The sequence below is a fragment of the Lathyrus oleraceus genome, chromosome 1, assembly GCF_024323335.1.
Source record: "Lathyrus oleraceus cultivar Zhongwan6 chromosome 1, CAAS_Psat_ZW6_1.0, whole genome shotgun sequence".
Classification (NCBI taxonomy): Eukaryota; Viridiplantae; Streptophyta; class Magnoliopsida; order Fabales; family Fabaceae; genus Lathyrus; species Lathyrus oleraceus.
Window position 1 is genome coordinate 14879188 of NC_066579.1, and position 15850 is coordinate 14895037.

The 15850-nt window shown below is 39.4% G+C and overlaps 1 protein-coding gene and 1 pseudogene across 1 annotated transcript; one reads left to right on the forward strand and one right to left on the reverse strand.

Annotated features, from left to right (window-relative positions):
* The first annotated feature begins 3977 nt into the window (after positions 1–3977).
* On the forward strand, positions 3978–4457 carry LOC127087461 (uncharacterized). Its single transcript, XM_051028347.1, has one exon. It carries the CDS (start codon positions 3978–3980, stop codon positions 4455–4457), a length of 480 nt encoding a protein of 159 aa, XP_050884304.1.
* A 3734-nt stretch (positions 4458–8191) lies between these two features.
* Positions 8192–10371, reverse strand: LOC127087469 (protein STRUBBELIG-RECEPTOR FAMILY 7-like; annotated as a pseudogene).
* Between the last annotated feature and the right edge of the window lie 5479 nt (positions 10372–15850).

The window sequence follows — 15850 nt, forward strand, 5'->3', positions numbered from 1 at the left end:
CTTGACAGTTATTAGGCTCGAGTTCTAGACTCCCTATTAACTTGTTTGTTTAACCTTTGTTGTTGCGTTTGACGACTCAGCGTCCGGTTAACCTCTTGTCTTCTTGGAGTCTGACGTAAGTCCAGCGATTGGCAGTTGGTTTCCTGTGTGTGTTTGTTGGTTCGGAGTCTGATGTAAGTCCAGCGATTGGCATTCGGTTTCCATGTTTTCCGTTTTGTGTGGAGTCTGACGTAAGCCCAACGATTGGCAGTCGGTTTCCTGTGTGTGTGTTTTGTTTGGCGTGCGTGAGCCGAACTACGGTAGCTCTGATTCTCATTCCAGATGAGATACGTAGGCATAGGATGCGATATCCTAGCGAGCCCGTTCCCCCTTTATCCCACCTGTCTTGTTCCAGTGTGTGTGTGTGCATTCTTTGAGCAGTTTTAGCAACCTTTCTTCTATTCTTTTTTAGCGTGGATCCCGTCGAGTACGACGGATGCGTAGGGGTGCTAATACCTTCCCTTCGCATAACTGACTCCCGATCCCATCTCTCTTTGGTCGCGAGACCATGTCTTTTCCAGGTTTACTTCGAGCGTTTCCTTTCCCTCGTTTGGGATAAATAACGCACGGTGGCGGCTCTGTTTGTTTTGTTTTAGCCCGCCGGTTGTTTTTCGTGGATGCGACACCTACCCATATGCCATTTCATTTTCTCTATGCATCAGACAAGTTAATATAGAGAAAGAAGAAGCTCAAGAGAAGAAGAGGAAGCAAGCTAATAAATAAGAAGAAGAAGAAGAAGAAAAGCTTGGAGAAATCAAGAGCTTGGAATCATCTTCATCATCTCATCCTCAACAACTTCTCCTCTTCTATTTCTAAGGTGGGTTCTAGTTAAAAACCCTAATATTTATAGGGATTTAGGTTGTAGAATCATAGGTTAACTATAAGAATCCATGTTATATGATGAATCTTTCCTCTTGATTATGATGAGTTTCTCTATGAATCATGTGAAATTTCATTGATGTTGTCTCTATGTGTGTTCTTGCAATTATTAGATTTTTGTGATATAATGGTGTGGTTGTTGTTTGGAAGTTTATTGATGTGTTGTTATGTTCATGTCAAGAGATTGGTAGTTAGAAGTGAAGCAAACATTATGCAGGTTGGGATTTTGGAAGTTGCAGAAGAAATGAAGTCTATGTGTATGAAAAAGTGGCAAATGCTTAGGACCAATCGATTGGTCCTTGATGACAATCGATTGTGTCAACTTTCTATTGTGAAGAAAAAGAAATTTTAGCAGGACCAATCGATTGACAGGGGAGTCCAATCGATTGCACAAACTTTTTGTTTTGGAAAACTGGAAATTTTTCAGGGGCCAATCGATTGACACTGAGGATCAATCGATTAATCCTCTGTATTCTTTGAAAAACAGAAATGTGAGAGGAACCAATCAATTGGGTTTCCCTAACCAATCGATTGGCTTATGCCAAACACTTCAAAATTCATTTATTTGATGTTTCTAAATGCATTTCATCAACCATTAATCATTTGTGATGTTATACTTGAATTGAATGAATGTTAAATATGAGAATTACATATTGAATCTAGTGAGTTAACCTAGTGATCATTTTAGGCAATAAGTTAGACCTATAACTTAGATAACATTAGAAGGTGGCATTCATTCGTACGATGCTTATGTGGAGGTCGTGAATGAATGGTTGCTATAGTTAAGAGTGAGACACTTTGTATGGAACATGTCATGTTATTACTTGTGTTTATTGGTGAATGAAGTCACCTGTGATTGATGAATCTTGTTATGATTTGTGGAACCGATCATGTATTCAGAATGTTTTGCCCTTGGTGGTGCACATCTCTATTTGATATGCTTATATGAGTAAGCAATAGGATGTGATACCAATGATTCATGCCTCAATTGTGTTTGAGCCCCAAACCACAACGGACGTGGGGGAAAGGTGGACACCTAAGTGGGTTAGAGTCTCATACGGTGAAAGATACCCTAAGTGGGTTAGAGTCTCATACGGGTGACGGTCGCTTGGAATGAGTTTGGAACTTATAGAGGACCCAATATCCACCGCGAAAGTCGAATCATGCGAGCATGCATGAACTGGGCTTGCCCTAGACGTAGGTCCGCTCGGGTAATGATGTTTCGTGAGTCTGAATAATGATTTGTTTTGAGTTGCGAGAACTCGGGTGCATGTTGCCATACATTGCGAGTTAGTTCCCCGTCATTTAAGTCTTCTTTCCCTTGTTGACTTAAGTTGGATATTGATTAGAAAACCCTGTAAAGCCAAGTGGACCCATAAGATAGGGAACCCACGGGGATTATTATCTCAACCCATGTTGTTGATTATTTTTCAGGTAGTTCTGAGCAGGCAAAGGGTAAGGACAAGATATAGTGGTGTCTTGCTTACTTGATGTTTTGGATGGCTACTCTGCTGTGTAGATATAATTGAGATCATTCTATAATGATCTAACTCCTAGTTTTTTTGGGGCACTTTTGTGTACGTTTTGTGCCATGTAGTGTTTTCTTTTGGGCATGTAAATATGTACACTTTTTCCGCTAGGCGCTTATGTATTTCAGTACCAGTATTACACTATGTATAATATGTATTCTAGACATATATTATATTTGGGTGTTACAATTGGTATTATAGCAGGTTGTATCCTCGACCTAGCCATGAGATATTATAAGTATTTCTTTCTGCCTCATATGTGAGTTGTCATCTTGTCTTTGATGTTATATTCATAGTATTGAGCCCGACCAACTTAATTCTATTTGTATGACATTCAGGACCATGGCTAACAGACGCAGAGGTCGTGGTAGACCCAGAACTCAGAATTCCAACTCTGAACCGCCAAGTGGTAGTGAAGGTTTTCAATAGCCTCAGTTTGTGCAACAGATGCAACAACAACAGAACCGATTCATGTAACAGATGATGCAACAGTGGAATGGTGGTCTTCATCCTCAAGGGGTTCCACAAGAAGCTGCGGGTGGTAGTTTCTAGGATTTCTTTCGCATGAATCCTCCTGAGTTCCATGGTGGATTAAATCATGTGAAGGCTCATTAGTTGATAACCAGCATGGAAAGGATTTTTCAGATAGTGCATTATAGTGAAGAGAATAAGGTTATGTTTACTTCTCACATGATGAAGGGCCCTGCTATGAGATGGTTGGAGAGTGCTTCGACTCTTATGACCAATCAAGGAGTACCTAGGGATTGAGAGCATTTTAAGACTACTTTTCTAGATAAGTATTATCCTAGATCTTTGAGGACTCATAAATAATTTTAGTTTTAGCAGCTTAGACAGGGTACTATGATAGTAGTTGCGTATGATGAGAAGTCCAAAGATATGGCTGCTATTTCTAGACAGGCCGGGTACGCACCAGATGAGAAGTGGAAGATTGATCAATTACTTTTTGGTCTAAGAGGTGAAATTTCTCATAGTGTTTCTCAAAGGGAATTCACTACTTATGTTGAATTGCTAAGGCAATGCTATGTGGCTGAGAACAGTTTGAAGAAAGTTCAAGAAGAAAGGAATCAATATAGGAGTGGACAGAAGGACCAATGTGGGTCGGGTAACCGGTTTAGGCCTAAACCTCAAGCTTTCAAGGGAAAACAAGTGAAACATGCAATACCTAACCATCATCTGCAATGCCAAGTATGTAAGAGGTCTCATTTTGGAAGATGTGTCGGAAGTGGAATTAAGTGTTTTACTTATCAGAGGAAGGGACACATGGCTAGGGATTATCCTCATAATAAGAATCAGTTGTAAGGGAGGAGCACTGGCCAAGTTTATACTTTGGATGTAAGGAAGGCTAAGAGCAACAATGCTTTGATTGTTGGTACGTGTCTCGTCAATTATCATCCTTGTTTTATATTGTTTGATTATGGGGAGACACACTTTGTTGTATTAATTCAGTGTATGAAGCGTCTTGGCTTGCAATAAATTCCTTTGTCTCCTTCTATGTTGGTTACTACCGTCATGGATGATGTGGTTGAGATACCGTTAATTTGTGAGAATTGTTCGCTCTCAGTGAATGGTAGAATTTTCCATATTGATCTTATTTGTTTACCACTTAAGAAGGTCGATGTGGTTTTGGGGATGGATTGGCTTTCCGCCAATTCGGTGTTTATTGGATGTGAAGAGAAGTTGATTATTATTCCATCTAGTGAAACTACTCCAAAGGATGTATTAGCTACTATCTTGAAAGGTACGATTGGCATGGTTAATTTCTTATTTGAGAAGGAAAAGTCAGTTCTCTTTGTTCTCACAAAGGAATGTAACGACAATCTGAATGTTATGCAAATTCCTATCGTTTGTGAGTTTCCCGAAGTTTTCCCTAAGGTTGTCACTTCTCTTCCTCCTGAAAGGGAAGTGGAATTCTATATTGATCTGATACCTGGGATGGATCCAATCTCTATTTCTCCATATCGTATGGCGCTGTCGCAGCCTGAAAAATAAAGAGGTGCGAAAAAACAACCGGCGAGAAAGAAAAGACAGAAGAGTCGCCACCGTGCGTTATTTATCCCAAAGGAGGGAAAGGAAACACTCGAAGTAAACCTGAAGAGAAAGGAAAGGAAAAGGCAAGGTCTCGCAACCAAATCTTGGGTTCGGGAGTCGATTATGCAAAGGGAAGGTATTAGAACCCCTACGCATCCGTAGTACTCTACGGGATCCACTCTTGTTTGTTTCTTGTCTAAAGGGTGTGTGTTTATCTAATGTACTATTTACTAAAAGAAAGGGTCAAAGAAATGACTCGCACGGATGTCGCATCCACTGCATACGTATCTCATCTGAATATGAGAATCAGAGTCTTCGTAGCTCGGGTACCTATGGGTGAAAGAGATGTGTGCTCGCTAAGACGTCGCGTCTTATGCCTACGTATCTCATCGGGAATGAGAATCAGAGCAAAACGTAGTTCAGCTAACTACGGGAACAAAGGGTCTCGATTGCAACTAGGGCAAGAGAAAGGGAAGGTCTCGATCGCAACGAGGGCGAGAGAAAGGATCGCAACAAGGGCGAAAGCAAACAAAGATTAGTTGTTAGTCATTAGTCAAACTCGGCAAGACATCGCATCTTGTGCCTACGTATCTCATCTGAACATGAGAATCAGAGTTGCCGTAGTTCGGCTCACGCACGCCGAAACAAAACACACGCACAAAAAGGCAAACATGGAACCCGAACGCCAATCGTTGGGCTTACATCAGCTTCCGAACCAAACATACCCACACTGGAAACCAGATGCCACTTGATGGACTTATACCGGACTCTAAGCACCCAAAGGGTTTAACCGGACGCTGAATCGTCAAAAGCAACAACAAAGTTGAACAAACAAGCTAACAGGGAGTCTGGTACTCGAGCCTGCTAGCTGTCAAGCAAACACACACAAAGAAAAGGAAAAGAGTGAACATACAGACTAACAGGGAGTCGGGAACTCGAGCCTGATAGCTGTCAAGCAACACACTCAAAAAAAAAAAAAAGGTGCCCGGAGAGATCTCGTAGGACCTCCTGCCTATGTACCTCATCCGGTATGAGGATCAGAGCAACGTAGTTCCCCTACATAGGGGAAAGGACAAACTAATAGGGAGTCTGACTCGAGCCTAATAGTTGTCACAAAAAAAAAGGTTGCCCGGAGAGATCTCGCTCGATCTCCTGCCTACGTACCTCATCTGGTATGAGGATCAGGGCGACGTAGTTCCCCTTTATAGGGATTGCCATCTGAATATGGACTTACAAAAGGAGGACACCAGTTGTGTCAAAGGAGAGTGGGCAATGTATTCACGTCCTAGCAGTAGGTGTCGCAGCTCGCTGAATCGAGTCTTAGGAGGTTACCTCTTTGCAATAGAACGGACTACATGCCACAAGATCGGAGACGCTCGGAAAGGTCTAGAAGTGGGGGAAGCTCTGCCCTAGAGTTGTCATGCAATATGTACTTAAGTGTTAGGATTTACAAATGGGAATATCTACCTAATGTTAGCATGCAAAGAATATGGGAATTCTACCTATGTTATCATACAAAAGGATATGGGAATCCTATCTAAAGGGTGCTACCTAATCGGGACAAGGATCGACGAATGGAGCAAGGAGAGGTGCTAGGGATAAGGGTGGATGGCGATGCATGAAGCAATCGACTTACGAGGTTGATGGCGACGCATAAAGCAATCGGCTTACAAGGTTGATGGCGATGCATAAAGCAATCGACTTACAAAAGGGTGGATGAATACGTGCTGGTTCTGTTAGGTTTTGAAAAAAAATGATTACTCGACGTTGGATCGAGGTTTTGGTCTTGTTTTGAAATGATTATCGGATGTTCATTTTATTTCTTGTATTAACAGATGGATAAAGAATGAAAGAATATTATGTTATACATTTCATGGGAAAGGGATACATTTGTTATGAATGGGGGTTGACATGATAATCAAGCAATATAAATATATGCTTCATACACCATACAAGTAGGCAACAGTTAATCAACAATAAGATATTTAAGCGAGTATATAATCGAATCAAATAATCAAAGAATGAAATAATGAGGCATTAAACAATGTATGAGTGTAAGTGCAAAGGAACCGGCTCATTGTAAGAAAGCCCAAGAGTAAGCTATGTGAGGTCGATGGCGATGCTTAAAAAGCAATCGACTTACAAGGGTGTAAAAAATGGGCTCGATATTAAATCGAGAAAAATATGATTTTTATAGTTTAAAAATGGTTTTGAACTAAATTAAAATACAACAACTTTACATTATTAACAAAATGAACATATGAGTGTAATAAAGGCATAAACATAAAAAGAAACTAAAATGCTAAAAGAAAAAATAATATAGCTAAAAGAAATAAAATGCCAAAAAAATGCCACATATGAGTATTGAACCCACCCCACTCAAGAATATACACACTGCCCTTCTCCACCAGACCACTTATGATCAGTTATCATTTTAGCAAACACTTGGGAATATAAACAGAACTAGCTAGAGATAGTTTAGAAAACAAATCAATTAAAAGAGGGGATAGGCTAATGTTACTGGACAACCTAACTAAACTAAACAACATTAATATACACTATGTAATAAAAGAAAAGAAAAAAAGAAATGCTAAACATATTACAAATTTTTGTGGTTTTTTTATTTATTTATCTCTGTTTAACAAAAAGAAATTGAATTAATTAAAAAAAGAAAAGAAAAGAAAAGAAAAAAAAGGAAATGGAGACGAAGAAGAAGATGACAGAAGCTCGTCTTCCTCCGGTATCGCCCTCACGATCTTTCTTCTCTCCCAACCTTACACTTCTCTACTCAAGCGCGCTCCTAACCCTCAATCTCACTCAAACGCTCTCTCAGCTCACAATCTCAAAGAAACATTCTCTCTCAACTCTCACAAATATTTTCAAACAACAAGCATATGAGAAGGATAAAGAGAAAGAAAGAGAGGTCCTTACAAAGTGTCACTGCGGTGGTGGTGAAGGATGCGAAGCTGGCCTCCAGGTACGATTTTGGGGTTTTAGGTTTTCTTTGTTTCAGATTTTCGCCTCCAGGTACTTCTGTTGTTTTTTCCTCCCTCCCCTGATTCGCTTCCTTCTCCTCTTTATATTTGCAAATTAGGGTTTTCTGTTTGGTATACCGAGCTTCAAAAGAGGAACTTCCTGGAAGTGCTTTTTTTTTGCGCTCAGAATTGGATAGCCCTGTTTGATGCTACACGTTGTTGCTGCTGATGCAGGTTCATATGACATTGGTTCAGTTTTGTGGACATGTCTTAATTTTGAGGTGCATTATGTAGCCATACTAACTTTGAACTTATGCATTGTTTTGGCATGGTTTCACAGGTTCATCACTGGTTTAGGTTTGCACTGCAGCTTAGTTCATTGCTCAATTACTTGGTGGCAGCTTGGTGAATTTGGTCATGGCTTTTATAACAACAAGGTTGGATTTTAAAGCAACATGTACCATTGGTTATTCAAGGATCAAAATGGAACATGGAAGGTTATGGTTAGAATATGGATTGTGCTGGCATTTTCTGTTGTTTATCTTGCAGGTCATGGTGTGTTGATAACAGAGTATTGTTACAGGAGTCATGAGTTGAATGATGCAGCAGAATAATGGATTAGCATGGAATTCTCTACAGGTCTTGTTGTACAGGCTTGATAGGCATCATGCAAGTGTTTCTGTTTGATGTTTTGGGAACTGGTTCAGGGTCATGATGCCACTAACTTGCATTTGGCTTCACTACATGATTATTGTCCATTGTTGCCCACCTGCTCATGTTAGCTCGCTGCACTAATCGTACAAGTGCTTGAACCACCTCTGACATTGGTGGTCGGAATTCAGGCTCCGGCTGTACGCATAGGGCAATAACATCAGCAAAACGTGACAGAGATTTAACAGGATACAACCCTTTCAGGGCAGGATCAACCATTTTAGCCAATGCATCAATATCGTGAAGCTGGGGCGTTGCCCATCGAACCAAAGACTGGTCCGGTCTTGCTCTCGAGCTATCAAATGGTTTGCGGCCACTGAGAAGCTCCAACATGACAACCCCAAAGCTGTAGATATCACTTTTAAAGGTATACTGACCAGACAATGCAACTTCAGGGGCATCATATCCAGATCCAACATTATGGTTTAGTATCTGCTCTGCATTTGGAATATAGCTTGCCAATCCACAGTCTGAAAGATGAGGATTAAGCTCTGCATCAAGTAATATATTGGCTGATTTAATATTCTTATGCACAACTGATGGAGAACAAACTTCATGCAGGTACTCTAAAGCGCGTGCAGTTCCCAAAGCTATCTTGACACGGGAATTCCATATCAATGGTTTACTGAATTCATCAGACACGTGAAGGAAGTCATGCAGTGATCCATTTTTATGAAACTCGTAAACTAAGAGGTGTTGTCCATGCTCTGAGCAATAACCCACAAGCTCTGTTACATTTGGATGGTGTAAATGGGAGATGTTTGACACTATTTCTAAAAAATCTTCTGTAAAATCATTGGGAAGGACAGATGAATCTATTTTCTTCACTGCAAGAACCTTTCCATCATTAAATTGAGCACGGTACACACGCCCGAAAGACCCCTCACCAACGAGATGATCCATACTGAAGCTGCCAGTAGTAATCTGAAGATCAGCTATAGAATATGATTGCACATCTGCAGGAGGTGTCACAGTCTTCTTGACAATAGGGGAGTTGATTGAGACTTCGTTGTTATCAAATGATTTATGGCGATCAATAGGTGGAGGTTTTAGATTTATTGAGGCAGAAGTGTCAAACTTCTTCAAGTCATGTACGGAAGAAGTCTGCACAGATGTAACTTCATGCGCTTCATTTGAAGGAGGGGGAGCAGTGGATTGATTGCCCGACTTTTCCAAATCAGAAGATGACTTTTTCGATTTTCTCTTCACCATAAAGAATGCTACTATTGCCACAACAACAATGATGGAGATCACAATTCCAGCTATAACACCACCTCCTATTCCAGATTTTTTTGTCCTCATCTTTTGTGCCACTGCCAGCATCTTGGCCAGCGGTAGTTCCCCCACCTGATTTATGGTGTTGTTTGGTTTTAGGTATTGGAGGCGTCCCAGGAGGAGGGGGTGGTGCAGGTCCTGAGCTCGACGCATTACCACCCGTCTGAAGGTCTATGTTTTTCAACCGCTCCGGTATCCAACCTGTGAAATTATTGTTTTCTACATTCAGACTATTCAGAGGCAGATTAGCAAGAATGTCAATAGTGCCTGTAAACTGGTTGTTTTGCAGATACATGGTGGTAATGGCTAAAAGTGAGCTCATAGTCTGAGGGAGGTCGCCTGTCAAAGAATTGAAAGAGAGGTCTAATTTGGAGAGCATAGAAAGATTTTGAAAGTTGAGATTCAGTGGTTGCTGGAGCTGATTGTGATTGAGATTCAGGTGAGTAAGAGAGGTGAGGTTAGAGATAGAGTAAGGGAGTGTCCCGGTGAAGTTATTGTGAGCAAAATTTAAAATTTGGAGATTTGGAGGAAGTTGGTATGGTATGGTTCCAACAAGATTGTTGTTACTGATGTCTAGATTGGTGAGAGATGTCAAACGGTCTAATCCGTAAGCCAATGTTCCGGTTAGAGCAAGATTGGACAAATTGATTTATGTAACGCGAGTGTCGGAACAAGTAATGCCTTTCCAGGACTGTCCACAGGGATCATCACCGTTAGCAGGCCAGCCTAGTTGGGGCGGTGAATTCATGCTTTGAAAGATAGCCTTTACAGAAGCAACATCAGTTGGATCTGTGGCAGTGTTAGAATTGAAAAGAAGAATGCAGGTAGCGATGAACAGCAAGGGCTTCAGCATGACCATCCCAGAAGGCAGAACCGAGAAAGGATATTCGTGTGTAGTCAAAATTGCTAATTTTGTAATTTCTTGTATGGACTCACATGTAATGATTTAAAATGACATGAAATAAATTGAAATGGATTAACAAATGGTTTGAAGTTGGTTTCAAAATTGGTTTAATCATGACTTGAATGTTTGACTTTTTGAAAAGAAAAATAACTTGACTGATAATGTGTATGAACAAAGCCATGAAATGAGACCATAAGGTTAGGATTTTGGCATAGTATCCATGAACCAATAACATGACCGGCAAGTGGCTAGAAACACAAGAAATTTGGTTGTTCAGATGACCCAGACCATAGATGTATCCACAATCACAACACCATGACTTTGAATCAAAACCAATCCTCATATAAAACCAAAGCAAGGTTAGGCCAAGCATGCCAAACAAACATAAAAAATTCAGGACCAAAATCGGGGTATGACAGGCGCCACTCAAGTTGAGAGAGTTGAAAGACCAATTAGAAGAGTTGTTAACCAAGCATTTCATCCGACCTAGTGTCTCACCATGGGGAGCTTCAGTGTTACTAGTGAAAAAGAAGGACGGTAGTATGCGGTTGTGTATTAATTATCGCTAGTTGAATAAAGTCACCATTAAGAACAAGTACCCTCTGCCAAGGATAGACGATTTTCTAGATCAGTTGAAAGGAGCCTGTGTGTTCTCGAAGATTGATTTACGATCGGGTTATCATCAAATAAGAGTTAAGAATTCGGATGTACCAAAGACCGCATTTAGAACCCGATATGGTCATTATGAGTTTCTTGTAATGCCTTTTGGTGTGACGAATTCCCCTGCTGTTTTCATGGACTATATGAATCGGATATTTCAACCTTACTTGGACCAGTTCGTGGTGATCTTTATTGATGACATTCTTATTTATTCTCGTACTCCCTAATAGCACGGAGAACACCTAAGGATTGTTCTGTCAGTACAGCAAGAGAAGCAACTTTTTACCAAGATAAGTAAGTGTTAATTTTGGATGAACAAAGTGAAGTTTCTTGGTCATGTCATATCACAAGGAGGAGTATCAATGGATCCATCTAAAGTCAAAGCAGTTATTAATTGGGAAAGACCTAAGAATGCTTCCGAAGTCAGAAGTTTCTTGGGTTTGGCAGGTTACTATCGGAGATTCATAAAAGGGTTTTCGCAGATAGCCTTACCAATGACTAGACTTACCCGAAAGGAAATTTCTTTTAAATGGGATTCAAAGTGTGAGCAGAGTTTCATGAGATTGGAGGAAAAACTAACAACTGCTCCTGTTTTAATCATCCCTAATCCTAGTAAGTCTTATGAAGTATTTTGTGATGCCTCTAATAAAGGGTTAGGAGGGGTGTTAATGCAGAGCAGTTAGGTTTTAGCATATGCCTCTCGTCAGTTGAAGACTCATAAAGAGAACTATCCGACCCATGATCTTGAATTAGCTGATGTTGTTTTTACATTGAAAGTGTGGCGACATTACTTGTATGGAGTACGTTTTGAAATGTTTAGTGACCACAAGAGTTTGAAATAATTATTTGACCAGAAAGAATTGAACATGAGACAGAGGAGATGGATGGAGTATTTGAAACACTTTGATTTTGAGCTTAAGTACCACCCAGGGAAAGCGAATAAGGTTGCAGATGCCTTAAGTCGAAAAGAGATGCATAAAGCTGAATTGATGATGTTAGAATATGCATTGTTGGAAAAGTTCTAAGATCTTAATCTTCAGTTTAATTAGACGCATGATGGTGTGATAATGGGAAATTTGAATCTTACTTCTAATCTAAGGGAAGAGACCTGACAAGGACAAATGATAGATGAGAAGTTGCAAGAGATGTCGACTCAACCAAGTTTCGCTTAATCACCGGGCGGGGTTGTTCTATTTAATCAAAGGATTTATATCCCGAATGATGCTGAGCTGAAAAGAAAAGCTTTGGAGGAAGCCCACAAGGGGGCGTTTACCATACATCTAAATTCATTGAAGATGTATCAAGACTTGAAGAAGAACTACTGGTGGCCGGGAATAAAAAGGATATTGTAGAGTATGTGTCGGAATGCATAGTGTGCCAACAAGTGAAGATTAAACATTAGAAGCCAGGTGGGTTATTGCGACATTTAGAGATTCCAGTTTGGAAATGGGATAGTATTTCAATGGATTTTGCAGTAGGGTTACCTCGGACCCAAGGTTGTTATGATTCAATTTGGGTGATTGTGGATCGGTTGACTAAGTCCACGCACTTCTTGGCCTTGAAGACTACTTGTGGATCGCATACGACTTTTGGTACACTGATATCAAATGTCGTATGCGATGTCACGACACCAATATCAGGACTTCACACAACAATAATAGTAACCAGATAATAGATGTCATATACGATATCAGGACACCAGGATCGGGACATATCACACCAAAAATAATTACAGTGTAAAAAGCAGAAAGTAAATAACATAGGTCAATTGTTAACCCAGTTCAGTGCAACATCATCTGCATCTGGGGGCATCCAAGCCAGGAAGGAAATCCAATATAATAGTATTAGTTTGAAGTTCTAAACAACCTCTGGTTTTGTAAACTTCTCACCTAATCACTACCTTTGGAATTTCTATCTTAGACTCTCTTAGATATGAGACCTATCTCACTTCCCTTCAATCACACAATAATGATAACAACTGAAAACAATCAAAGAACAAAAGACACACTTCCAATGAAACAAAATACACTCTTGCTTAAAAGCTCATGAGTGATTCACAATTACAACTCAATAAACTTATTCCAATTCAAGTATCAAGGAGATACTAGAATGGCTCACTGTAGCACCTCAAATTTGCGCCCCCCATCCATGCATTCATTTCATTTTTTTTGGACATTTATCATTCCATCTTGCATTGCATCATTGCATTCAGCACTGGCATCAAGAGAATCATCAGTGCAAAAGGCAAGGTTTTCCTTGAGATAAAGGTCACATGACTATCTTGAAGAGCTTTTATGATCCAAGGTTCATTTTGAAGCAATAGTACCAAGTGGTAGAGACTCAAAGTCCATAGTACATGTCCAGGTCATCTGGGGCCCATACAGGTCAACTGAAAGTCAACTGAGGGCTAGGAGGTGGAGAAATGGTTTGAGACACTTCATTCATGTCCAAAAGAGGTTTATTCATCATGTCAAACATCTACCTTGAAGAATTTGAAGCCAGATCAAAAGTTTCCCAAAATGGAAAGTGACCTGTAATTTCAAGTTTCCAAAAATGGCAAGTTTTTGGACCATTTTCAACTTGACTTTCCAACATCAAAGAAGCTTCAAATGAAATTTTGGTCAACATGAAAGTTGAAGATCTTTCTCTCCCATTTCTAAAAAGTCCAAGATCATGAGCATCTGATGAATGGTTGAGGAGTTATGAGAAAATGATCACCAAGTGTGCTTGAAACTTCCAAGAGCCATAACTTTTGATCCAAAGTTCCAAATTGGGTCCCTCTTTTTGCATTATGCTCCTTATGACTCATATTTTCCAAATACATCATTGCATTGCATGAAATTATCTCATATAATCATTTGTTCATGCATGTCCATTTTGGAGGGAAAATACCAAATTCAAATTTGGTGCATCATATGAACAAAATTCCAATTCCAACATGTGCATGAGATGATTTTAAGTGATTTTGAGCATGCACATGGTACTGTTCACGTTCATTCACCATGCATAGGGTGCATTTTACCAATTGTGCATAACACCTCATATTTCATTAAACTTTCATTAGCCAATGCCTAATCATGATTACAGCATAATTAACATGTCATATATAAGCTTAATTGTAACTGTTTTGCTCATGCTAACAAGTTCTAGATCTAGAATCATTTTTCCCTCCATTTTTGCTCTCATCTCAAACTTGAAAATTCTTCACACAACACCTCAATTTTATTGCATAATCTTGTTCAGTGAGTGTCATTTAGTAGGAATTGAGCATTGATTTGAAGAATTCCATCAAGATTTATGCACATCAAGCTCATGAAGATGAACATGGAAGTTGAAAATTAATCAAGATCCAAGCCAATTCAAGAGCCAATTCGTGTACCAGACTTCATATCAAGGTTGGAGGAGAAGATTTGGAGCTGGAGGGAGCTTGAATCCACTGTTTCATCGTTCTGCTCTTCAAGAGGTGTGAAATTCGATCCTCTTAATTCTTTGTTTTATTACCATGATTGTGTAGAGCTTTGAACACTGATCATTCTGATATAAAATTCATTGAAAATGGACAAGAATTGCATGAGTTATGATGAATTGAAGTTTTGATGTTCATAGATGCTTTGCTTCGATTTGCATTATCCATTAAGAATTAGGACTTTTAAATGTTAGATTCATGATCCTCGTGATTCAACGGTTCGAACCATATATAACACTTCAATTTCTAGAAATTTTCTGCATTGTTCTTCATTGATGCTCGCCGGACTTAATGAAGAAGACGGTGGAAACCACCGTCCTCCACCGCACGTGAATAGTGGTTATTGGCTCTGGTTCGCGCGCTAGGTTTTAATTGTAGAAGTGCCTGTCACTCACATGTCTTGTGTTCGAACCTGGGCAAAACAATTCCACAATCCATTTAATTGCCAGGCCTGAAACGCTGCGTTTCAAGTGAAACGCGCTGATAACCTTCTCGCCTCGCTTCGATTCCCAGCGAATGCATGTTAATTTCCACTTGTTTCTTCACATTGCCAAACGACAGCGTTTTGGTTGTACCTGGTTCGATTCTCACAGCACGCGTGTTTCCATTTCATTTTCAATTAACATTTTCCATTGCTTTACCACATTATTTCATTATTTTCATGCAAATTCAAAAAATCATAACAAATAGAATATTGCTCCAAATAAATCCAAATTTTTTCCATATGTTCATTAGAATGTCTTTTATTTTGTGCTGTTGATTTTCTGATTTTATCATTTCTGGATTTTTAATGGTGTTGGATTATTTGAACATGTATGCAAATGTACCATGCTTCATTCAATTGATTGTGAAATGCTTATTAATTGTCCAATTAACTTGAAATTTAATATGCTCATTCATAACATGTTTCTTGATTTTTGAGAATTGATTTGGCATTTTTAGCATTTTTCATTTCTGTTTTGGACACATGAATGCATGGTGTGACAATGTGTGTCACACAATTTGATGTCATACTTGTGCATTTTCATTTCTAGGTCAATTGAGCTCTGTTGATTCTAATTTTTGGCATGATGATTTTGTTTGACATGTTGTGTGCACATAAACAATTTCATGATTGTTTGATTCATTTCTGTTTTAATATGGAATTTTGATTCTTGATGTCCAATTGTGAGTTTTGTAATTGCCTTTGCCATATCTTGCTCATGTGATGACCTTGCTTAGGATTTGAGTTTGATCCTTTTTAGGACATGTTATTACTTGAATAAATGTGCTTCATGTTGAATATTGGCTGCTGTTTTGACTTTTTGCTTTGCCTTTGACCCTAGTCTTGGTACTAGTGGTTTGTACTCATCTTTTGAGCTTT